This window comes from Tamandua tetradactyla, chromosome 1 (assembly GCF_023851605.1).
Source record: "Tamandua tetradactyla isolate mTamTet1 chromosome 1, mTamTet1.pri, whole genome shotgun sequence".
NCBI lineage: Eukaryota > Metazoa > Chordata > Mammalia > Pilosa > Myrmecophagidae > Tamandua > Tamandua tetradactyla.
In genome coordinates, this window is record NC_135327.1 from 187,261,972 (window position 1) to 187,287,793 (window position 25,822).

The following is a 25,822-nucleotide window of genomic DNA, read 5'->3' on the forward strand; positions in this document are numbered from 1 at the left end:
GCTCTAATAGTAAACTAGAGAGGATTTGAGTAAGAGGAAAATATTTTATTTGGGCTTTTCTGATAAATAATAGATACCCAATTCAAACTGGTCAAAACAAAATTTTAATAAGTAATTAGTTGATAAGGAAGCAAAAAATCTGGGAGTTGATCTGGAGCTTGAAACACTATTTGATCTAGAGTCCTGAACAATATTCTTGGGAATACAGCTCTTTGTTTTTGATTTGTCATCATTTTCCTTTATGTTGGTTTCATTGTTCATCAGACTCTCTTTGTGTGAAAATCATGGCATTCCCAGGCAGCTCCAGGCTTAAATGATCTAGTTAATCCATGATCTCTAAAAGAAATCAATGCTTTCTCCGACAATGATTTTTGTCACTCAACAAGAAAGGACACTGACAGGTGTTTCTGAGGTCGTGTGAACTTCCAAGGAGCAGTCTCTAGGTCTCAGGTGGTGGAATTCTCTCATTGGCCATCCATGATCTCATGCCTACTATGATGGGAATGCTGGAGTCCCTTGGTTGACAGCCCCATTTAATTCATGGGGAAAGTAGAGGCTGTTCTCAAAAGAAAGGCTCATAGGAAGACGAAAAAGAAAGAGTCTTCTAAACAAAGGCAATTTTATATATTTTATATATATATATTGGCCTTTTGAAATTTGGGGAAAATACCTATGATTGTACATTTTTTCAGTTAAGAGCACTGGATCTGGAATTAAGTATCTGTTTCAAATCTTACCCCACCATTAGTTTGACACTTTGTAATTCAATTTTCCTAATCTGCTAGTGAAAATTATATACATATGCATATATGACGTAGCAGTACCCCAGTCAGCGTGAATTTGCAAAGGCACTGTTGTGCAAGCATAGAAGACTGCCTTTGCACAAGATCTGGACTAAAAAGTAACAGCATGCTTGCCAAGCTTTCCTTGGTTTGCATGGCACAAGCCAGCATCTATTTAATTTGCTTACTTTGGTCTATCTTTCTGCCATTAATGGCTAATTTAAGGGCAGGGAGGATAACAGACTTTTAATTGTCAGCGAATTTTTTATTTCTCAAAGAGTAAATAAAATAGGATGTTTGATAAGCTGTGTGGCAAATTCTGCCTGTGGACATCAGATGGATGAATATGGTCCTTTGCACTAAGAGAATAAGTCTAAAGAACACTGGGAGGGTAAATATATGTCAATAACCTCTCAGTAGCTTCATGGAACATATCTCTATAGAGTTTAACCTATTACATTAGAGCTTTCACTTCCAGGAAACATTCTCCTAATAGAAATGAGGTCTGCCTGTAATACTTCCTACCTCATAGGGTTGCTGCCTTCATGAAAAGACTCAGTCCAGTTAGAGTGCTTAGCACCCTGACTGGCACATAATGGGTTCTCCATCACATAGTTAATATTATTCATTATCCACAAGTATTTGTTGACCATCTACTATGTTCAAAATCCCTAGAGAAAACTTATTTGAGAAATTTGTGCAATAATTTTAGGATTAGGAGAAAGGTGTTCCAAAGGGATCCAAAGAAAGATATTCCCAGGGTGAAGTCTCAGTCTGAGCATTTCCTGCTGCCCAATAAAGCAAATGCAAAATCTTAACAAACAAATCAGAAAGCAAATCCTTCAAGTTTTAAAATTAAACTAGAGAAAATTTGAGTTGCACATACTACTAATTTTGAAAATCACTCTCTAATTACTCTCTACTTTGTAAAAAGAATTAGGATGATTCTGAATAAGGCTAAAAATACAATAAAGTTGAAAATCGGGTTGATTTAAATAAGGAATAAGTCTGTTGCATCCAACGATCTTGTTCCATAATGAACAGATCTACAATCTTTCACTTTCCTCTAAAAGGTATGTACCGTTTCATGGGGTTTTCCTGCCATTCTGGCAGAGAGGCCAGGGTATCAGCCACTTTCTTCTGGATTGGCCAGCCCCAGGCCTCAAAAAAAGGAACGAGATTCTTCTGTACTTTTTCAGAGAACTTCTTCACCCACAGGTTCATCTTGTTAGTGTTGTCTTTGGGCAGGTTGGACAGGGTCTGATACTCAGCAAAAAGTTGGATATACGGTTCCCACCCAAAGGCCTCTTGGAGCTGGAAAAATAAAGAAGGAGCAGAGTGAGGTATCTAGTCTATAAAAGCCACCGCCACCACCACCACCCCACATAAAAATTACATGGCCATGTTTAGGTATAAGCCATCTTTTAACATTGATTTCTTTCTTATCAGTGGCCCCTTTCTTCTCTATTGTCTAATAGCCAATTCTATTGACTGGTCCCATATCTTATCCTACCTCTGCCAATCTCAAAGATAGAATTTGTGCTTGCACATTGCTTGATCCATAGTAGACTCTCAATAAATGGTAGTCACTTTTGGTCTTATTATTTCTCTCATTCCTAAGCTTTAGTGGTAAAGATTTGAATCTGACTAAGGTGAGGATGTCCTCTCATCTTGTATATCTGGAAATCTGGAATCCTACTACTTGAAAACCTCCCCTCCACCCAACACATAATGAAATTTCTATTTTTTGTTGAAGACTTGATTCTTAGCAAGTATGGATTATAACTTGTAGATGAAGAAGAGGCTGACAGATATGTAAGATTGTATCTTGTGTGGCTAAACCTAGGATGGACTCATACAATTGAGACTGGTGCTCTATAATCCTGGATCCATGGTTGTCAGGATGATAGAGCTTAGATCTGGAAGGGACAGACTCTTGGACCATCATTTAGAAATCTGTGACCTTGGGGAATCATGGCCTACAGGGCAAGATAAGGTAGAAATTTTCAACAAGCACCACTGCCATTCTTTCATTATTGTTTGGCTGCCATCAGACACATTGGGAGATGTCTAATACTAATTATAATCAACAATTTTTAAATGTCTTTTTTGTTCCAAGCATTGTGCTAAACACCAGGGTTACAAAGGCAAAAAAAGAGAAGTTCCTCTATATTGCCTAGTAAGCAGACAGTGTTCTGAGGTAGAGGAGGAGACTGGGAACATATCATTATCAATGCATTATCCATCTCAGACATGTAAAAACTGAACTGCAAGGAGACACCCTCATGTAGCCCAGCTCCTTTCTCCACAAGGGGTGGTACAACCATGGCTAGAGGAGGTGTTGAAGGAGTTGGAGGGCTCTGGATCAGCAGGATGCTACATGGGTGTAGGGTCTAGTGGTCCTCATCTCTCTCCATTTCTGCCCAATACCTGTAAATATGTTTCCAGGGCTGTCCACACATTCCAGTCTTGCAAGGGAGCTCCCTTATCCAAGTATGTTTTGATCCTCTTCTCTCGTTCTGGAGGACACAGATCAGGGTGAACCTGAGTCCTCGAGATGCCCAGGACCATCTCATGCACATAGACTGACCAGAGGTTGCAGGTGGCTTCGGCGGTGTATGGGGGGAAATTCCATCCTGGTTGCTGCTGATTGTGGCCCACCTCATGCATGAGACCCCAAATGCCTGTGGATCTTATGGTCTCCTTGTTAAGAAACTCAGGCACTGACTGCAGGTGGCACATGATGGGGTAGCCTGAATGCATCCAGCCTGAAGAATGCAATAAGGAAGAAAAGATGAGATGTTATATCACATTCTTTGTAGAATATATGTCCTCACCAACCCAGGAGACTCAGTATTTTTGATGCTCCCACTTGACTTTACCTCTCTTCCTAAGTTTATTTGAAATCTACTTGGTCCCCTTCCCTGTTTCTTATACCAGAATTTTATGCTCTTTTCCCTACCTTGAAAGAGTATGTGTATATAGAATGTAAATATTAATGTTACCGTTCATTTATTTCCATTTCCGTAAAAATGGAAATAAATGAATGACTGTTCCATATTGAACATGGAGGGACTGTTCTATGTACATCAGTACTATGGTGTTCTGTGTCTAGATTTGGGATTCTGTGAGGGAAAACAGTATGGTCCTTTCTTCTTCAATTAGGCTTAATCCATCTCCTAGAATCATTTTGAGAGCCTGAGGGTGACAATCAGACTTACTCACTTTTTTCTTAAATGCCTGCATTTTTTCCAATTTTCTCAATACTTAACAAACATCTTTACTCCGCTCAATGTTATAGAATGTACCTCCCCAGCCACTTTTTGTCACCAACTCAGACCCTACTCAATTCTTATGTCTTCCATGAAGTCATATGAGTATATCTAGCACTGATTTTTTTCTCCATTCTTATTACTCTGTGACTCTTCTTTGTCTAGAGATTTAAAATAATTTACCTTCTTACATGTGAACATTTTTACAGAATTCTAAGTGTCATAATGTACTGTTAATTTCACTGATCCTAGAAGAATTATGCTTTGTAATTCAGTTACATTTGCTTGTTTGGGAAATAGATTTCCAGAGCATTCCCCTGGAGCACCCACCAGCTGAGATCTGCACGTCAGCAACAATCCTCTCAGGACGGCAGAAAGGAAAGGGTCCAGCTGCCAATCTGGCTACCGCCTGCATTACCTCATCCCAGAGGCAGAGTAAAGGCTCAGGGTCCTCCAAGGCACGGAGGTTTGCAGTTGGCACTGTCAAGATGATGTTGTCTGTTGCCAGCTCTCCCCAGGGAACTGGGTTCTCCTGGATGCACCTCTTCCATTCCTCCTGGGATGTCTGACCTGAGAATAAAGGTTAGCAGCCTATCCCATACCACTTTTTTTGGGTTTAAACTATATGACTTTGACCACACTGGGAGATAATCTTGTACTTAATTAAGTTTTTTCTTGTTATAACATAAAATGCAAATCCTGTCCATTACTCCACCCTTCTCTTAAGTCTCCAAGGACTGTGTGTCCATATTTCCCAACTCACTTTCAGCTTTCAAGTCTCACTCCCCTTATTTCCATCATTCAGGCCACTGCCCTCCCTTACAACTTGGCCCTTGTCCACCAAAGACCTGTCTCTGCACAAGGTTCTACTTGATCCTAAATCCCCCTCTCACCCAGCTTGAAGTATGGAGCAGACACAGCACCACTGATGGTAAGAGACACAGGGCTCAGCCGTTTGTAGGAGGGCACGATGATGTAGAGAAGGCCCCCCCACAGCCAGGAGATGGACTTCTTTGTTCTATCCAACCTGTAACTGTGAGTCACTTCAGGAGGTCGATGGTAAGTTTCGGCACCACTTATGTTATCAACGTGACAACCAATCTGTACCTGTAACAGTGAGAATGCACCAAGGGTAGATGGAGGAAATCACCATGGGAGTGTGTGTGTGTGTGTGTGTGTGTGTGTGTGTGTGTGTGGGAGTGTGACAGGATTCTGGCATGGGAAGAATCCCAACTCAAAAAAGTTAGTTACTATTTATCCATTTTCTCCAGGGCGCCCCTTTCTGGTCATAATTATTCCCTGTTTTTTTAATAGACTTCGGGAATCTTTTTCTTTGATTAAACCCAAATCAGTCTCAAGGCAAATACTGATGCAGAGAAAACACTGCTCATGCCTCTGGTCTTTCCTAAGGTTCTCAGATGGGAGAGGGCAAAGTCCGTGTCTGTGGATGTCCGCATAACTAGGGTATGGTCTGGAGCCTGGCCAGGCAGGTCATAACCTTTCAGACGCTGTGAGAAAGAGTAAACGTTGGAAAGGCTTTGATAGCAGGCAAAGGAGGGGGAAGAGATAAAGGAAAGTGAAGTTTCTTTAGCATCTGTCATGTGCCAGGCTCTGCCAGGGGCTTTATAGTCTTTCTTCCACTTGCTGTTCAAACAACCTTGGGGTTTTCTATGACGACTTCCTGATCTGGTGGTGCATACCCTATATTCCTGGTGGTGGTGTTTAGAGAAACAAAGAAATTACTGATTGTAGAAGTAAAAGTCCTAAGGACATGACAAAAGTTAATTTAATGGGAAGGAGAATGCTTTACCCTCAAGCCAGCAGTGACAGCAGCATCAGGCAGTGTAATTTCTGCAATTTGTCCTTCAGGTAAGTAGAGTCCAGTGCTCACCCAGGAATTGTTGTTGTCTGACAAGAACCATGAGAAAGGTGAAGTCTTCCCCTCCCTATAGTTCTGTCTTCAAGCAGAATTCCCACCATCACTCCCAGGGCGATTACAAACCCCTTGCACACCTTACCTCAACTATTATCCTGACTCAAGCATCGCACAATTCACTTAGAACTCTTAAAGCCCATCTTCTTAAAGGCTCATGGAAGAAAATAGATGGTCTTCTTGAGGGAAGTCCCTAGCATGCTACTGAAGCCAGCTAATCTCAATATGCCTTAAGCCCCTTCTTCATTTCTTACCTGGGCTGATCTCAATGGTGATGGGAGATTTTGTGGGACCGAGAAAGGAGTGAGTCTGACCCCGGAGCAACAGAGAGCAGTCTATTCCTGATTTAGCCAAGTCTTTGGCCAAGGATATCAGGACGGCTTGATTGCTGCCTTTACTGATTGGGTTTTCCTTATTCACAAGTGGTAGGCCATTCTGTTGCACAATTTTCAAGATGGTTTTGTGCACGGACTCATAGATAGGAATCCCTTCATGTGGGATTAGAAAAAAGTGGGAACAGTCTTTTATGAGTTTCTCCAGCCAGTTCTTATCCATACTTCTTCCTTTGTTGTGCAGCATAGACTGGAATTGGGATAGAGCACCACGGATGTGGTAGTTCATAGCCCCGGGCTTGGGAACTGGGAAACAGCCTGCACTGATGATCTCATCTGAGATTCCAAGGCCAAAGCGTGTAAGGAATTTGTTAGCTGAATACTGAGACATATAGTTATGATTTGGGTGGTGGGAGGCCCACCACCAGGCCTGGCTGCCGGTCAGCAAACCCCCACCTTCTGCAATAAATTCTTCCACCTTCTTGACATCCAGGTTGTCTAATGAGGTGCAGCAAAAGACACTCAAGTCACTCGTCATAAGGTTTGTGCTACTCCACTCCAAGTTGTTGTTTGATAACAGAGGGCCCAGATTTAGCATTTCTGAGCTCAAACCAATTTTCCCTTTCTGATGCCCCACCAGCCAGTGCAGAGCATTGACCACAAATGGGTGATTCCTGGGATCAAGTAAAAAACCCCCGTGGCCACTTAGCACCACCCGACCATGGCCATAGCGGGCAGCTGCAAGAAAGCAGCCAAGTGAGTTATCTAGCCCTAAAGGAAAGGCCAGGGCCCCATGCACCAGAACATGGGAGAACAGTCTTTCTCCGTTGATGTTCAGCTCAGAGATCCCTTCTAGGAGCTGCTGCTGATCTTTACTGAGATCCTCCCCACATCTGGAAAAGAGACATTTTCCCTCATTAGTGCCAATAGGAGAATATAAGACAGAATTTAATACTCAAGAGTTGAACTCATTTGGTACAAAACCTGCAAGAGGAAAGAGATTACTATTTTAGTTTTGCTTTGTACATCTTCTTTAAATCAGTTTTGATTTTACATAATTAATATCACAAAGCAGTGATATTTTTATTTATACCCAACATCCTGAATTTTCCAGAGAAATTTTCCAGGATAATCTGCTATCTCAGTCAATATTGTTAAGTATTTTGATCTATAATTTGTTTATTTGTGTAGTTAAAAACAAGACATAGCATTTATCATTGCAATAGAGAGTAGTCCTGCTTATAAATTTGCTATAGAGGGGAGTCCTTATATTTCACACACACATGCATACGTACATACACATGCACACACGTACAAATTTAAAAAGCTGCGAAATTCTTAAGCTACGTTTATTAGAGATCTGATCTGTCTTTTGCTATAATTATTTTTTTGTACTATAAAAATAAGTCCTCTAGGTGGTGTAATGGTGGCTCAGTGGCAGAGTTCTCGCCTGCCACGCTGGAGACACAGGTTCGTTTTCCGGTGCCTGCCCATATAAAAAAAAAAAAGATAAATAAATAAATAAATCCTCTAGAATTATTATATAGAGAAAACTGTTTAGTCTATTCCTTACTAACTATTAAGTTGAGCAAGAAAATATCAATTGTTTAAACTACTATAAAATATTTCAATATTAAATTGTATTCTCACTAGCTGTCCAAAATTGTAGGTCAGTAAATAAATATTGATATGGGCCTATATTTGTTAAATTGCAAAAATTGAAAGTCAGTGTAAAACTCAGCCTATGAAGATAGTGTATGCAGAGAAATCTAAAATCATATTGAAAATATTATTGAAAGTGTAGAAAAACAACTTTAAGAATATATGTTGGGATGTTACCTGTAATTAGCTCTGGGTAGAATCACTATAGATGAATTTTGTGTGTGTTTTTCTACACTTCCTGAATTTAATTTCATAACCAGAAAAATAGTGATTTTTATATATGTTTAAAATTTAAATTTAATTCAGCACATATTTTATATAAGCTACTGAAAGTTACTTCTTAATAAATTTTTAGCATAAAATTGAGAAAATGCTTTGACATTTTTTTCTGCTCATTCTTAAAACAATGAATAGCCCTTAGTTTAAGCCCCAACTCTGTAGATTTCTTTATTTTCTCTATCTTTATCTGAAGATTTCCTATCTTTGATGTCAAGTTGATATCTTTGAACTTGGAAATTTAAAAGAAAAACTCCTTATGGTTGAGATTTTCTGTGAGTGAACAAGCACTGCTGCCAGTACTAGGAAACAAGAGAGATTAAGCTACACTATCTATAGAATAAGGGTGGTAGTTCACAAAAAATTACGTCTAATGAAGCATAAGCAAAAATATCCTTTTCATCTCAACACCTTAGTTTCTGGGAGAGGGAGGAACTTCTAAAATATATCAATGTAACTTAGTGGTTAACTTAAAGAGAACAAACTTCTAATTTTTATAGATATCAAAAACCATTTGGCAAAACTCCTTCCTAATTTTAGAAAGAACAAATCATGAGGGGAAAGAAACTTGCTTATATAAATGAAGAGCATCCGCTAAAATAGGTCTATAGGAAACATAATATCAAAACTATAGAAGCATTTCTATTAAATCAGGAAAAGGGCAAGGATGCCAGTTTTTACTGTTACTATTCACAATTTTAATGCCTGCACTAGATAATGCAAGAAATAAATATAATGGAATGAATAAAAAATTCTACTATTTGCTGGCAAGATCCCATGTACTAGAAAATTTAAGAGAATCAAATGACAAAATATTATTAAAAAATAAAGCCATAAAGACTTCAGTGTGGTGTTTGAATTCAAGAAATCAAAATTCAATCAGCAATAAACAGAAGATGGATAATTTTATAATCCACAATGGTAAATAACTATTAGAAATCAAGTATATTTCTACAAAGAAATATGCAAAGCCTTTCTAGTGAAATCTATAAAATTTAAAGAATATAATGAATACATGAATGAATGAGATGAATAGATCCACTATTTCAAGTTTTCAATGATCTCCAAATAATAATTGAGTGAAATTCCACTCAAAATGCCAAAATATTTTAAAAGACTTAAAAAGCTGATTCTATAGCTGAATCTATAGATATAAACTTCCAAAGCACATAAGACATTTTTGAAAGAGCTGAGTAATATGATATGTGGAGATGGAGGAGTTCGTTTTTCTAGATACTAAAACCCGCTTCAAAGCTGCAGTAATGAAAGCAATACAGTTTGTACAGAATTAGATGAACAGGTCAATGGATCAGAGGATAGAGTTGAAAACAGATTTATATACATATGGAAACTTATTATATGTAAAAGTAACCTTTAAATTCAGTGAGTAAATATAGACTTTTCAATAAATCGAGCCATGATAATTCTCCATACATTTAGAACTAATATATATCCCATAATACCAAAAATCCTTTCAGATTAAAGGTCTAAATGTAAAATATACAACCATAAAAGTTCTAGAAGAAAATATAAGGAGAATTTAAAATAAATTTGTAATAGGAAAAGCCTTTTTAAGCAATACAGTTGTTATGAAGGAAAAAGACTGACAAATTTGACCTCTTAAAATATAGCACAAAAACAGTTTCCACAAATAGTGGAAAAAGTATTTGCAACATACAATATAGACAAAGAATTGTCTATAATACATAAAGAGCACATCATAATCAATAAGGTAAAGACAAAAAACTAAATAAAAAGAATGGATAAAGGATTGTTCAAGTATACTATTCAAAGAAGAAATATAAATGACCATAAATATATCTATTCTCTCAACCATCCGTAATCAGAGAAACATAAACTAAAAAAACATTTTTAAGAATTTTCGCCTGCCATGCAGGAAACCCAGGTTTGATTCCTGGCCCATGTACTTTCCAAAAAACAAACAAAAAGCAGACAAACAAACAAAAACAAAAATTCAACAAATTGTGCTGCAATAAGGGGATTCATGGAAAAAGAATGAAATGTGACCCCTGCCATACAACATACAAAAAAAATAACATGTTTACGTTCTGTACTAGCAATAATGTCAAAACAGAAATTATAATATTCAGTACTGGCAATGGTCTAGGGGTATATTTTTGTTGTGAGTGCAAATTGGTATTACCTTTTTAAATGGCAACTTGTCAGTATCTATTAATACTTCAAAAATAATATTTTTGAACTAGCTATTCACCTTTTTGGGCTCATATAAAAATATTTACACTTGTATGTAAGGACTTATAAGGATAATCGTTTTGACACTTTGAATAGCAGCACATATTAGATCTAATCTTAATTTCCACAGTTAAAGAAATTTAGGAATAGTCACACCGCGCAATGCTACTCATCTGTGCCAGAGAAGGAGATAGATTTATATATACAGGGTCATTAGATAAATGAGGGGAAACTGATGTATCAACTTCTTGGGATACAAATCACAGGATAGTTATAGACATTTGATTCAGTCTTAGGTTTATGAGAAATCCTATCACCTGTCCAATATTTCAGTAGTCTTTACAAAAAGAAGGAATCTTGCTCCACTATGGGAAGGAGATGCCTCAGTTGATTCTTCCATGACACCCATCCTCTGGCTTCATCACCTTGCTGGTCCACGTTCATCAGCTCAATAGAACCCTCCCCCACTTCCACCCTTTCTGTTTCTTGGAGAGAAGTTCCCAAAGGTAAGGATATACACTGTAACTTGTTGGTTTCTCCTTGCTGTCCTGGAATACAGTCACCTTAATTCCATTCACTCATTCAGTGTTTATTTAGCATCTATTGAAGGCCCAATATTGCACTACATGCTAGTGACATAATGGTAAACACATATAATCCTTGTCTCCCATGAACTTCAGAGTCTTTTTCTCTACTTACCAGCCATCTCTTTCTATATGGCATCCATCATTCTTGCATTCAGGTGTCCTAGATAAGAAAATCCCAATCCCAAATACTGAAAATAGCCCATGCAGATGACTAAAGGCTTTCTATTCTGGCTTTTAAGGTCCTAAATCTTTCAGTTTCATTTCTATCCTAATCCCATCTTCTCAAAATCCTCTCCATTGTACTCACTCTCCCATTTCTAAGACTTTCTTCTTGCTACATTTCTCTTTGTTCCATTTCCTCATAACCCATTTCAAGGCAAGTTTGCTCTAAGGAGCTTCCATAAATTTGTCAAACCTAGTCTCAGAGTCAACAAATAGTCTTTCCTTCATTCAAGAAATTGTTGGAGTAATTTTTAGGTGGCAGTAAACTGCTCCATACAGAGAGGCATTTAATACCTAGGAGAGGACAACAGAACTGTCCCTCTCTGCCTCAGGCAATTTTTGTAATTGCATTAGTATTTTGTAACGATTCTATCCTTAGTGCCAGACTGAAAACAACTTCAAAATGAGGAGCTCGGCTGCCCTTTAAAATGGATCAGACTCCTCCTTAGTGAAATATCACTCACCTGACTTGGAGTGGGATCTTGGGCATCTCCTTAGAGACCTTGAAGTGGCCTGTTTCCCCATAGGCATCGGTGAAGTATACTCCGGCCACACTCGTCACCTGGTTCCCAGGGAACCTGGACAGCACCTTGTCACGGCCATGCCTACTGGCCCAATACCAGGCTTGGCCCCCAATGAGCAAGCCCCCTCCATGCTTCACAAACTGGATCAGGTTTTCAGTCATGGTATCATCGTAGGCATTGACACAGTAAGCTCCCAGAGGGTCACCTGGTTCTGTTCCAATATGTGCCTTTACACCACAGTCCTGAAGGATGTTTACTAGTGATGCCAAAGATGGATGCACTCTAATGGGAGCCCAGGGGGAGGGACAGAGCCACCTCACTGCATTGAGAAGAAATCGAGCCGACCCAGGGTCTGTCAGGTAGCCCTCATGGGAAACAATCACCAGGCGGCCTTGGCCATAGGAAGAGGCAGCAATGAGAACCTGGCCCTTGTCGTTCACCATCACTGGGAAGGCAGCCTCTCCAATAAGAAGGAGTTCACTGGGGAGTAGATTTTGGGGAATATCCCAGCTTGTCACTCCATCCACGAGGGCCTTGAAAGCAGCAACAGGAGTCAACATCATGGTTTAGCTGTTGATGCAGAGGAAAGTACAGGCTCAGTATGGTGAATGAATAAACAAATCCTAAATGATAAAGGCAGCAGTTAACTTCTTCTTTATAGTGTCTACCCAGTAAAGCATTTAACCAGACTCATATGTTTAAACTAGGCTGTTGACTTTCCAGGTTATAGAGTTCTTCATATACATGCTTTCAAAGATATTTCACTTTCTTTATTTTCATTACTCGGACATTAACATCCGTCAACTAGCCCAGATGTTCTTCATGGCTCTGTCCTCAGCTGACTCTTCTCTTCTAGTCCCATTCTGCTCACAGAGATTATATTTGCATCATTCTTCATCCATGACTCTTGTAAATAATCCTCATTGTTCATCCCTAGCCTGGACTTCATCATACTGAACTTTACAGTTATTAGTCCAAACTCTGTATATAGGACATTGAACTCATCTTTAGCATCTAAATAGTTACTTTTAGATCAAATAATTAAGCTCACTTTTCTAATCTTGAGGGACTATAACATCAGCCTCAAAGTGCTGCGATGTGAAGAATGATTGAATAAAACACGTATAAAGAGACTGGTCCACTATATTAACAAAATCAAATTCATATACTTTTTTTTTTTTTTTTTTTTTTTTTTTTAGGGAGGAAGGGAAGGAAAGACAGAGAAGGAAGGAAGGATGAAAGGAAGGAAGGGAGGAAGAAAGGGAAACATTTTTAAACATTTTCTTGTTTTATTATATTTTGTTTGTTTGTTTGTTTTTTTACATGGGCTAGGGCCGGGAATCGAACCGGGGTCCTCCGGCACGGCAGGCAAGCACTCTTGCCCGCTGAGCCACCGCGGCCCGCCAAATTCATATACTTTTATTACTCTTCTGGTTTCTCAAAATGATAGGAAACCTACAGCCTTAGAATCATGATTGCCCTCTTCTCTCCTTTTTGAACACCCAGTTAGTAATCAAGTTTTGTCAAATATCTGTTACTTCCGTTTCCTTTCCTATTGCCACTAACCTGGTTCTAGTTCTTAATATTTCAGAATTGGATTAAACCAATAAGGTCCTTCAATCCCGGTGTCTGTTCTCACATAAATTCCCTTGATAAGAAACCATCAAAGATTCACCATAGGTAAAATATGAATTCTTCTTTCACCTTGTTACTTAAGGTTACTTAAGGTACCTGATCTTGCCTTGCAAGGTTTTTCAACTCTGCCTTCTACAACTTCCCTTAGAAAAGGATCTTGGCAAATGTGAACATAGCCTTTGACTTCTAGTGTTTGTCATGATTTCCTGTAAAGCCACATTCCTTCCCTTCCATTTTTCCAACTCTCATTACTAAAATTAAAAATATCTATTAGAAGGCAATTTCTGAAAAGCTTTCCATATTTATTCTGAGAACTGAGCCTTTTTCATAGAAGGCACTGACCATAGGTGGCTCTTCAGAGCCATGAAACATAGTTTTGGTCCATTTTGGAACTCAGATGTGAACAGTGGCACAGTCGAGAAGCTACTCTGATTAGTAGCTAAACAACAGTCAAACTAAACATCCTCTCTGCTTCTTCCATCTATTGAGATGGGTGAAGAAAGAGTAGGGGAATTTCAATGCTCATTTTGAGAGGCAAGGAGGCACAGCAAATGATTCATCATCAGTGGCACTAGCACAGGCTCTGTGAGCTACAGTAGAAAATAGGTCCTCAGATAAAGGACTTAATTTCCCCTCTGCAAGTTTAAGGAAACCAGTAGTGACCATATTTCTTTCTGTCGGCTTTCCAAGTGCCTGTGGTCTAGATTAACTAATAATTAACTAATGGGTAAGTGTTTTGATCTGTTATCAGTGTTGTGGCTGGATGTATTTGTAAAGGCACTTTTTATTTTGATGAAGCAATCTATTGTTTTATGTAATAAAACCTGGAAGGATATTGTTCAACCTCAGAAAGAAATATTTCAGAGACAAGACTTAAGTGTTGAAAGAAAGGTAAAAGTGTATTTCCTGGCTTTGCTTGAGATGATGAACACAAGATTGGTAATGCAGAAGCCAAGGTATGCTTAGCCTGGGGAGGTCTTGGGCAAACAGAGAGGCACAGGTTAAAGGGCCATTCTGGTTTCATTAGAGATTAGGTATAGTTGGCACCCATTTTCCTTTCACCCCAGAGAATCAGGATATAAAAGAGGAGAGATGACCAAGCAGATAATAAAACTGGTGATAGATACCAGATGGAGATAGGACAGTCATACATGGGGCAGATGTCTTCCACTCAAAGCGCAAGTCTGAGCACCTGTGACAGGGGAGTGGGAAGCATTAAGTACAGGAAAATGATATTGGATGTTGCTGAGAGAAGACCCTTGTCCAGAAGACAAAACAATTGACCTACAGGGGTTTTCTGAGAAAATGGAACACAGCCTACAGGATTGCTTATAAGCAACACCTGGTGGTAAAACTTGTTTCTGTCCAGTACAGATAGTTTATCAAAATGGACAAACTTAACACACTAATCAAAGAATATCTGCTCTCCACTTTGAAAGACCCCCCACCCCCCCAATATATGATGGAGACTTAATGTCAGTCAATCAGAACATCTCCTCACTTGCCCTATATGAGGAGCTTCCTCTTTCCACACCCCCTGAAAAGTTCCCTTTTACTTTCTGAATGGGACATTGCGCAATTCATGAATCACTCAATAAAGCTGTGAGTTCTTAAACTACATGACAAGCCTTTCTTTTATCAGAGGCAAGGGCTCTCAGGATGAAGATGCATGGGGGAAGGTTCAGGCTGGAAGACCAAAAGTGAATCATAAATATAAAATGGTGCAGCCTCTGTGGAAGCAGTTTGACAGTTCCCCAGAAAGCTAAATATAAAACAACCGTATGACTCGGCATTCTAGCCACTGGTATATACCCCAAAGAATTGGTAACAGGGGCTCAAACAGATATTTGCATACCGATGTTCATAGTGGCATCATTAACAATTGCCAAAAGATGGAAGCAACTATCGTCCCATAAATGGATAAACAAAATCTGGTATATGCATACAACGGAATATTGTTCCATCATAAAAAAGAATGAAGTTTTGATACATGCGGCAGCATGGATGGACATTGGAGACCTCATGTGAGTGACATATGCCAGATACAAAAGGACAAATATTGCATAATCTCACTGTTTTGAAACAATTAGAATAAGCAAACTCATTAGAATCTAGAATATAGACTACAGGGGATAGGGTGGGAATAAAGAATGGGAAGCTAAGGCTTAAAATGTGCAAGGTTCCTTTTTGGAATAATGTTCCACATCAATAGAAGTTGGTGGTGGTGAGGTGGGATATAGGAATCCTGTATTTAATGCTTGATTTTCTGTAAACTCACAACTTTTCTAATAAAAAAAAAGTGAATCATAATGTGTCTGCCATAAAGCCAAGGAGGAAATTTAGTTACAAGACCAAAAATTGTAGCTCCTCTCCTAGATATTGTTTTCTGAAACTTTAAGCTCCTCTAAGATGTAAGGAGAGAGAGACAGGAGTATATTTAAAAGAGGGTGAAGGTGGGAAGGTGGAAGCAGTGAGACTGAAGTGAGAGATTGGCTGAGACCAAGGAGCGAAAGGGATGCAGTGGGTTCCATGGGTACAGGGCACCTGTGGCCAGCCTCTGAGAAGTGCTCCCAGGAAGATGGGAGAATCTCATATATAACATCTGAGATTCAGATGATGAGGGAGGGTTTGGGTGCTATTTCTAAGGAGAATGGATCCATTCAGATAGATCTCCTAGCCTAAGAAAGCAGCAAAACCATTAGATTTGAAGGGGCCATCATGTTTTAAACGGTGGACATCTCAATAATGACTAGGATGGATCAAGGGCCAGACTAGATTTCCTGAGTGTTTTGCTTCACACCCCTACTTTTGCAAAACCCTGGTAGAATTGGAAAGATCCACCATTAAATAGCTGTCAGCAACTTTCCTAGCAGGAAGGAGGCCTGGAGTAGAATTTAATTTTATCAAAAGAACATATAGTATGTGACATCTCTTTTGCTTTCAAGATTGTAGATTAAAGATCATGAGATTAAGAGCAAGACCATCATATGTCATTACTGATATGATGCTCTGAACCAGACAAAGAACGTTAGAGCCTTAAAGTGCTGGCTAGATGGTGGTGCCCCTCATGTACTCTGTATGTAATTACAATTCAAACCATATACTAAACTATAAGAGAAAAATAAACTCCATTCTGATTTTTCCAGCAGTGAAATATTAAACATGAAAAGTTTTTTGAAACATTAAATGTGGAAATCATTTCAGAAATAATTTAAATTGTTTTTGAAGCACCTGCTCTACTGCTGCCTAACATGGCCCACCCATTAGACCTGAAAACTTTGGTGATATAAAGCTAGTTCTTTTACCTCTCGGGGTCATAGTTTTCTCACCTGAAATACAACATGCCCTATTCTCTAAATCCCCATCAGCCTGGTAATCTGATTGCCTATGATAGCCAAAGAGACAAAACCAGATTTGACGGACAAGTCCCAAGAAAGAGAAACGAGGCATGAAAATTAAAAGAAAAAAAAAAAAAAAAAAAAGAGGATGAAGCAGAAGTGAATCAGAGAACTAAGGAAATCAGAAATAGAAATAAACAGCACAGAATCTTCTCTCACCCACTTTGGACACCTTTGTGCCCAGGAAGTCTCTAATTAAAGCACACACATTTAGACCTTTCACTGATACAAAACCTAACAGATCACAATCTTTCAGTGCTACCTTAAACCTTAGGTACATAACCCCCAGCTTCTACACACAAAGAAAGGACTGTCAGTAGGTCCTCCCACCCTCCATGCCTGCACAACAGAGGAAACTGACATACTAGAAACAGTCAGAGGAGAAGCTTACCTATTTGTCTTACGATTACAGCTCGGGTCTAGTGTGGAGGGAGAAGAGAATTCTGTACAGAAGTGAGGGGCAGATGGTCTGGAGATGGTATATATAGAGAAGAAAGTGTGGTTATCTTTAAGAATATTCTTCTTCCTACTTCCTTTTGGAAGGGTGGTGCTTGGCTGGGAAACTCCCCTGGATACATGAGCCGCACTCAAGTTGTGCATTTTGCAAGTCTCCAAGTTACTTGTCTCTGCATCTGAGTATGTAACCACAACTGAAGTGATTCAGGTTCTTGGATTTTCCCTAGCACCTTTAAGTATTCTCCATATATCATCATTATACCACATGATGGTATTTCCCTGTGGTGGGCAAGAGAGTCTCTGCAAAATTCTGGACACCTTTAGTGAGAAACATGGACAAAAATTTATAGGAAAAGTTGACTGGATGATGTAAGGCCCTGTTATGGATTGAGTTGCACCACCCCCAAAGATATGTTCATGTCCTAGCTTCTGGTCTCTTGAATGTGACCCTATTTGGAGATAGGGGTCTTTGAAGATGTGGTTAAAATGAGGGCAAACTGCAGGAGACTTGGGTTCGAATCCCAGACCATGTACCCCTCCTCCCCCAAAATGAGGCCAAACTGTATTAGGGTGTACCCATGATCCAATATGACCGGTGCCCTTATAAGCAGAGGAAATTTGGATACACTTAATAAAAGAAACATAGACAGAGAGACTAGATTGGCATGGGATGAATGCAGAGATTGAGTTATGTGGCCACAAGCCAAGGAATGCCATGGATCACTGGTCACCCACCAGAAGCCAAGGGAGAAGCATGGAATGGATTATTTCCCTTAAAAGGAAGCATGGGTCTATCAACAAAGATATAGTATGTGACATCTCTTTCCCAGCCTTCCAACCTCCCAGAACTGTGAGACAATAAATTTCTAGTTTAAGCCAACTAGTCTGTTGGTCCTTGGTTATAGCAGCCCAGGAAAGCTGATAGAGGCCTTAACAAGAAAAGCAATAGCAGTGTCAGTGGCACTTCTGGGTGTGTCGCATTAGTGAGTCTCCTTAGAAGACGCTCATTCATGGACTTCTGTCTTTGCTTTTTGATCCTAGGTTGGGAAACTGGAATACCAGTGCAGACCAGGCAGGGCCAGGCTGAGTATTCTGAGTTCCATGATATAAGAAGAGCTATTGCATTGAAAATGGATTTACCAAGTGCTTATACTTTAAATGTCCATTCGCTGGAAGATAGCGTGCATAATGGTTAATTTGATGAATTTCTTTATTCCATGTAACTATTTGTTTAATGCACAGTACTTTGTGCCAAATAGAGATAGTTTTTAATGGGTTTTGAAGGTAGCTGTCTAGTTTTAGTTTTACCTACTGTTCTAGTTTGCTAGCTGCCGGAATGCAACACACCAGAGACGGATTGGCTTTTAATAAAAGGGGATTTATTTTGTTGGTTCTTCAGAGGAAAGGCAGCTAACTTTCCACTGAGGTTCTTTCTTACGTGGAAGGCACAGGATGGTCTCTGCTGGTCTTCTCTCCAGGCCCCTGGGTTCCAACAACTTTCCCCGGGGTGATTTCTTTCTCCATCTCCAAGGGCCCGGGCTGAGCTGCAAGTGCTGAGCTGAGGAATGCCAAGCTGCTAGACTGTGCTACATTGCGTTCTCTCATTTAAGCACAAGCCAATTAAGTTAAACGTCACTCATTGCAGCAGACATGCCTCCTAGCCGACTGCGGATGTAATTAGCAACAGATGAGATTCACCTACCATTGGCTCATGTCCACAGCAACAGAACTAGGTGCTTCCACCTGGCCAAGTTGACAACTGAATCTAACTACCACATGTCCACCCCTTGTCAACTTGGCAGCTACTCACATCACCTTAAACAGGTGCAAAATATTCTCTTCTGGCTGTGGACCTGTGAATCTCAAAATAAGTCCCGTGCCAATATGCAAAGGAGGATAGTCAAAGGATACAGATTTTCATTTCCATAGGGAGAAATTGGAAGGAAGATCTGCAGGCAAACACCATTGGATTTCCAAGTCTGAAAGTCATTTATCCTTCGGCTGTAGAAAGTGGCAGTCCCACCCCTTCCAAGGGCCTGTGCAGTGGCCGGCCTCTTTCCAAATCAACCTCGGGGAACATCGAGGAGACCACCTCTGGGCTCCACTCTCTCCAGGCATCAGGGCCACCCCTGGGCTCTCTGCCATTTCTGGGGCGCACGCGCAACCCCTCCACATGGTGGCAGCCAGGCTCTCCCAGTCCCCCAAGGAGCGTGCTACGCCTTTTCCAAGGCCCGAGGCTGCGCAACTATTCCACTGCAATGAGAGGGGAGACTCATCCTCGCCCTTCAGGGTAAACTCACCCTCTCCACACATACAGGTGGGTCCACTCTCCTGGCCGAGGTTTCTTGGCTTCAGACCCGAACTTCCATGGTTCTCACTCTGCAAACTCCAGTCTCTCCCTTTTGTGTCCTCCTTTGTCAAGATTGGCGGTGGTTTCATTTACACCAACAGTCTCTTCAAGCCCTCCAGGACTTCTCCATCAATCTCTTCACAGTTCCTCCAAAGTCTTCCCCTTAGCCATCCAAAACACAGTTCCAACAGATCTGGCATTTGCAAACCGCAGCAGCAGCACCCCACTCTCCGGTACCAATTCTGTTCTAGTTTGCTAGCTGCCGGAATGCAACACACCAGAGACGGATTGGCTTTTAATAAAAGGGGATTTATTTTGTTGGTTCTTCAGAGGAAAGGCAGCTAACTTTCCACTGAGGTTCTTTCTTACGTGGAAGGCACAGGATGGTCTCTGCTGGTCTTCTCTCCAGGCCCCTGGGTTCCAACAACTTGACTGGTAGTTTTGGCTGGAAGGCAGATTTTAAAAGCCATGAACTTGGATATTTAGCAGAAGAGATCTCCAAATTAAATGTCGAAAGTGCAGTCTGGTTTCTCCTTGCAGCTTATAGTGAAATGCGACAGGAAAGAGATAAGCTGAAAACTGAACTCTTGAGTAAAAAGAAACCAGAAGTTGAGGTCCCGGAAAATTCTGGGCCTACAGAAAGGGAGACTACAGAGTATAGTGTGGATTTAACCAAATGTGGAACCAGCCAGCCATTTCAGAGAAAGTCAGGATCGGACATGGAGTTATCCAGGAAAGATTTGTGGAAACTCCTTATGTCTGATGGGCATGATCCAAGGCTACTGCATAGAAAGCCAACGAGAGTGCTGTGGGACCTGTATAAACAGAGCCGCTGCCAGTCTGGACTGAGGGGTTCAGAGAAGGGACACATTGGAGGAAAAATAACTTCAGAGGAAAAACCGTGGAGGCTGAGGTCTGAAGTCAAGAAGCCTCAGGCCAGGAGAGTGGACCCACCCAAGCCCGTGGAGAGGGTGAGTTTGCCCCAAAGGCAGAGAATGGGCCTTCCACCTCATTGCAGTGGAAGAGTCATGCCGCCTCAGGCCTTGGAGAAGGTGAAGCACATTCCTTGGGGTTTGGGGGGAGCCTGGCTGCCACCACATGGAGGGGTTAAGCGTGTGCCCCGGAGATGGCAGAGAGCCCGGGTGCGGCCCCAATGCTTGGAGAGGGTGGAGCCGAGAAAAAGGTGGTCTCCCCAATATCCCCCAAGGTTGCATTCAGAGAGAGGCAGGCGTAGGCATTTGGAAAGGGTGGGACTGCCACTTTCTAAAGCCCTGAGGATAAATGACTCTCAGACTTTGAACTCTAATGGACTTTGCCCTGCGGGTTTTCAAAACTGTATGGGCCCGGTGACCCCTGTGTTCCTTCCTCCCTATGGAAATGTGTCTATGTACCCTATGAATGTTCCTCCTTTGTATGTTGGCAGCAAATAACTTGTTGTGAGTTTTCAAAGGTCCAGAGCAAATGGAGAGAATTTTGCCTTAGGACAGACCATGCCTGTAACTGACTTGATGAGATTTTATACTGTCTCTAATTTTGTACTTCATTGTATTGCTACTGAAAGGTTTAAGGTTTCTGATATTGTTATGAAGTTAATATATTTGTATATGGGAAAAACATGTCTTTTTTAGGGGCCAGAGGGTGGAATGTGCTGGTTTGAAAGGATATATGCCCCCTAAGAAAAGCCATGTTTTAATATAAATCCCATTTCTTAAAGGTAGAATAGTCTCTATTCAATGCTGTGTATTTGGGACTGTGATGGGATCATCTCCCTGGTTGATGAGATTTAGTTAAGAACGGCTGTTAAACTGGATTAGGGGATGACATGTCTCCACCCATCTGAGTGGGTCTTGATTAGTTTCTGAAGTCCTATAAAAGAGGAAACATTTTGGAGAATGAGAGACTCAGAGAGAGCAGAGAATGCTGCAGCACCATGAAGCAGAGTCCACCAGCCAGCAACCTTTGGAGATGAAGAAGAGAAATGTCTCCCGGGGAGCTTCATGAAACCAGAAGCCAGGAGAGTAAGCTAGCAGATGACACCGTGTCTACCATGTGCCCTTCCAGCCAAGAGAGAAGCCCTGACTGTGTTCGCCATGTGCCTTTCCAGATGAGAGAGAAACCCTGAACTTCATCGGCCTTCTTGAACCAAGGTATCTTTCCCCGGATGCCTTTGATTGGACATTTCTATAGACTTGTTTTAATTGGGACATTTTCTCGGCCTTAGATCTGTAAACTAGCAACTCATTAAATTCCCTTTGTTAAAAGCCATTCTGTTTCTGGTATATTGCATTCCAGCAGCTAGCAAACTAGAACACCTACTTTTTATTTCAATTTGTGACAACATCTGAAAGAAATTTCAGTCATTCTTGGCTCCAGAGCCCTCCTACATGCAAATGTATATCAAATATATATGTGTGTGTGTGTGTGTGTGTGTATGGGACTCTCCACCTTTTAAAAATAGCTGTGAGCTCTTATTCTCTTTTACAAGTTCATAGATTCCTTTCTTAATATTTCTAAGGCTGAGCTACATTATTTTCCTAAGTGGAATAATTTTAATCATCATACTTTTATAAAAACATTGAAAGGAGGTATTAACATCTGCAGGGCAGCAAGATGCCTTTTAATGAATCCTTCTTCACTGGCTACACTGGTCAAACCTTAGTCCATTCCTATAGTGAAAGGTGTCCCACTTTATCAGAAGGTCTTATCTGATGTGTGGACAAATTAGAAACTGATAAGAGATACAATATGGGTTGAATATGCAAAAGTTTTAAAATAAAAGTAAAAAAATACAATAAAAGCAGTACATTGTTATTAAGCTAGAAATTTTTTAAGGACAAGACTCTTAGGATATATCTTTGTACCCTCTGCCTTCAGCAGTATGCTGGGGTCACTATATTTCATTGGCGGTGGTGATGTGATAATCTTAATTTCGAATGTTGTTGCAAGGAAACCAAATAAAAATAAGTAAACAGAACCCAACAGCACATTTAAAGAATAATATATCATGACCATGCTTCAGGAACAAAAGGAAGGTTGAATATTAGGAAACCATTTAATAAAATTATCTTTATTAATAGGTCTAAAGAAAAAAATATTCTGAAAATCTCTCAGTTGTTGAAAAATCATTTCACAAAATTTAGTAACAATTTTCGGTAAAAAAACTGAATAAAATAGGAATCATTGGATGCTTCTGTTAATGTATATATACTATGTATATATGTATATATATACATACAATCATACAATATATTTGTGAGAAAACACTGGAGAGATTACTCCTAAAGTTAGGAAAAAAGCAAAATGCCCACTATTGCTATGATTTAACATTGTATTAGAGGAATTAGTCACTGCAATTAAGAAAGGGAAAGTAAGTGGAGAAATAAAAATTGGAAAGGAAAAAGTAAGATGCTTTCCAGCTGCATATGATATGATTTTATATCTGGAAAACCCCAAATAACTGAAAAAATCAGTACCTGCAATAAGAAATTTTAGTAATATAAATGGATACACAGTTAATCAGCAGAAATCAATAGCTTTCATTTATACAAACAACCAGCTCATATGTGCAGACAACAATCAGAAAATTTAGACAGTTCAATTGAGAAATTGAATCACTGAACATACACAGAACACTACGTCTAACAAATACAGAAAACACATTTTCAAGCACATACTAATTATGAAAAATATTAGCTAAATATTAGGTTTCCAAGCAAATGTCAATACATTTCTAAAGATTTAATGCTGACCATATTCTTTATGGGTTAAGTAGAAATCAATAATAGAAGGCTAATTAGAAAATTCCAATGTATTTGTAAATTAGGAAGCACAGTTCACAATAACATATAAGTCAAAAAAAGATTGGACATTAAAGAATATGTTGACATCAATAATTAAAAAAAAGACAGAACAAAAACACAAACACCACCACTTGTGGGATGCAGTTAAAGAATACTTGGAGAAACATGTATTATCCTCAAAAGTTTATATTAGAGGGCGGACCAGGGTGGCTCAGCAGGCAAGAATGCTTGCCTGCCATGCTAGAGGACCCGGGTTCAATTCCTGGTGCCTGCCCATGTTAAAAAAAAAAAAGTTTATATTAGAGAAGAAAACAGATGGAACATAAATTGAGTCAAACATCATCTCAAGAAGTTAGAAAATGACAGTAAAATAAAACCTCCTCCCAAAATTAGAAGAAAGAAAATAATAAAGCTCACAGTAGATATTTAAATAGAAAGAGAGTAGAAATAAAACACAGATTTGGTTCCTTGAATAGACTAACCTCTGGTGAGACTGACTAAAGGAAAAAGAGAAGTTAGAAAAAACACTTATAACAAATATTAGGAATGCAAAGGGGGACAAAATGATGGATGATGCAGTGATTAAATAATAATATAAGGGTATTATAAACAACTTTATGATAATATATTTGAAATTTTAGATAAAATAAACATATTATAGAAAAGCATCATTTTCAAAACTGAATTGAGAAGAAATATAAACATAATTCTATAACTACCAAAATATTTTATCAGTAGATAAAAACTTACAAAAAAAATTCCAAACCCAATGTCTAGTGAGGTCTTTCAAACATTCAAAAAACAAATTATTTTAATCTTATGAAACCCTTTCAAAGAAAGCAAAAGGGAACATTCAATAACTTATTTTATGAGGAGGGATATAATTTTGCTATCAAAGCACATCAAGAACATGAAAAGAAAAAAAAGGGAAAATTGCAGGCCAATCTAAGCAGTAAAAATAGATGTAAGAATCCTAAAGAATGATACACTTGTAAACAAAAATGTATACATTTAATAAGGCATGTGACTTAGATTAATGGATAGAATACTGATTTGACATTAGAAAAATTAATCCACCTACGTTAACAGATGAAAGAAGAAAAATTATATGATCATCTTTAGTAATTAAGCAAAAAATGTTTATTAAATCTGATGATTATTCAATAATATCTCATAGAAAATCAGGAAGCAAAGCAAACTTTCCTAGTCTGATAACAGATAAATATTATGGTTAAATAGTGAAATGTTTAAAAATTTTCCTTTAAGTTCAGGAAAAAATTAGGTTGTACCAAATTATCATATTTATTCAACATTTATTAAAGGTCCTGGCCAGCATAGTACAATAAGACAAAAATTAAAATAAATAAATGAAGTAAATAAAAGATAAAATAAAGTTTGGTGGTGTTATGGTGGCTCAGTGGCAGAATTCTCGCCTGTCATACTGGAGACCCGGGTTGGATTTCCAGAGCCTGTCCATGCTAAAAATAAAAATAAAAAAATAAAATGATAAGCCTTGGAAATGAATTTTAAAAAATTTTTCAGTATTCACAGATTACATATGTGTATGTAGAAAGTATGAAAGAGTACTCAAATCACTTATGAGAACTAACAATAGAGATTAGTAATATTGTTGGATTTAAAATAAAAATACTAAAACTATTTGCATTTCTATATTTTAGATACAAGTTGTGAAATTAAATTTTAAATATCTACTCATGTTAAAATTTAAAAAATCTACTCATGCTAAAAATATGAATGAGGTGGTGTAACAGTGGCTCATGAAAATGTATTAAATAGTCTACATTTTTAAGAGAAAAATTACAATGCATGCAGCAAATCATTTGAGCATACATAAACTAAAGTAGCAGTGTAATATGATCATAGACAAGAAAACTAATTTTTTAAACATATGAACTTTCCCGAATTGATCTGTATTTGTTAAAAGGACATAGACTCAAAATCCCAACAGAGTTTGTTGTTGTAGTTATTTGCTTGTTTTAGTGGAACACAAATTCAAATTTAAATGGAAGTACACAGAGCCAAAAATCATCCAATATTCTTGAAGAAAAATACCACGACAACAAACATCAAGATTTATTATAAAGACATTATAATAATTATAATTATTATATATACAAGACAATATTATAAATAATATTTATCTGTTATAAATATCTGTTAGCATATGTAGCATTGACATAGAGCTAAAGAAATAAATCACTTGAAAAGGATAGAGAACCTCCAAAAAGACCCATACATAAATGGATACTTGATATTGTAGATACGTGGAAAGAGTGAACTTTTCAATGAATGTTGCTATCATCACTGAGAATCCATACTTTAAAAAAGTCATATTTTCTTCCTACTTCACACTATATA

The 25,822-nt window shown here is 38.9% G+C and overlaps 1 protein-coding gene across 1 annotated transcript; it reads right to left on the minus strand.

Moving 5' to 3' along the window:
• Nucleotides 1-62: 62 nt before the first annotated feature.
• LOC143673671 (TRPM8 channel-associated factor 2-like) lies at nucleotides 63-17,365 on the minus strand. The gene is made up of 8 exons (XM_077148483.1): nucleotides 17,229-17,365; nucleotides 11,745-12,374; nucleotides 6,242-7,212; nucleotides 5,865-5,962; nucleotides 4,948-5,161; nucleotides 4,385-4,624; nucleotides 3,213-3,550; nucleotides 63-2,096 (listed from the first exon to the last, which is right to left on the minus strand). The coding sequence occupies exons 2-8, from the start codon at nucleotides 12,365-12,367 to the stop codon at nucleotides 1,839-1,841; spliced, it is 2,742 nt and encodes a 913-aa protein (XP_077004598.1). The 5' UTR covers nucleotides 12,368-12,374; nucleotides 17,229-17,365; the 3' UTR covers nucleotides 63-1,838.
• Between the last annotated feature and the right edge of the window lie 8,457 nt (nucleotides 17,366-25,822).

What these genes read in the sequence shown, in the direction of transcription:
- LOC143673671 (XM_077148483.1), bottom strand. Translation starts at nt 12,367, where the DNA reads ATGATGTTGACTCCTGTTGCTGCTTTCAAGGCCCTCGTGGATGGAGTG. An exon ending in AAGATCCCACTCCAAGTCAG is followed by an intron (nt 7,213 to 11,744) that starts GTGAGTGATATT and finishes TCTCTTTTCCAG; the next exon opens with ATGTGGGGAGGATCTCAGTA. An exon ending in CCCTGGAAACATATTTACAG is followed by an intron (nt 2,097 to 3,212) that starts GTATTGGGCAGA and finishes TTATTTTTCCAG; the next exon opens with CTCCAAGAGGCCTTTGGGTG.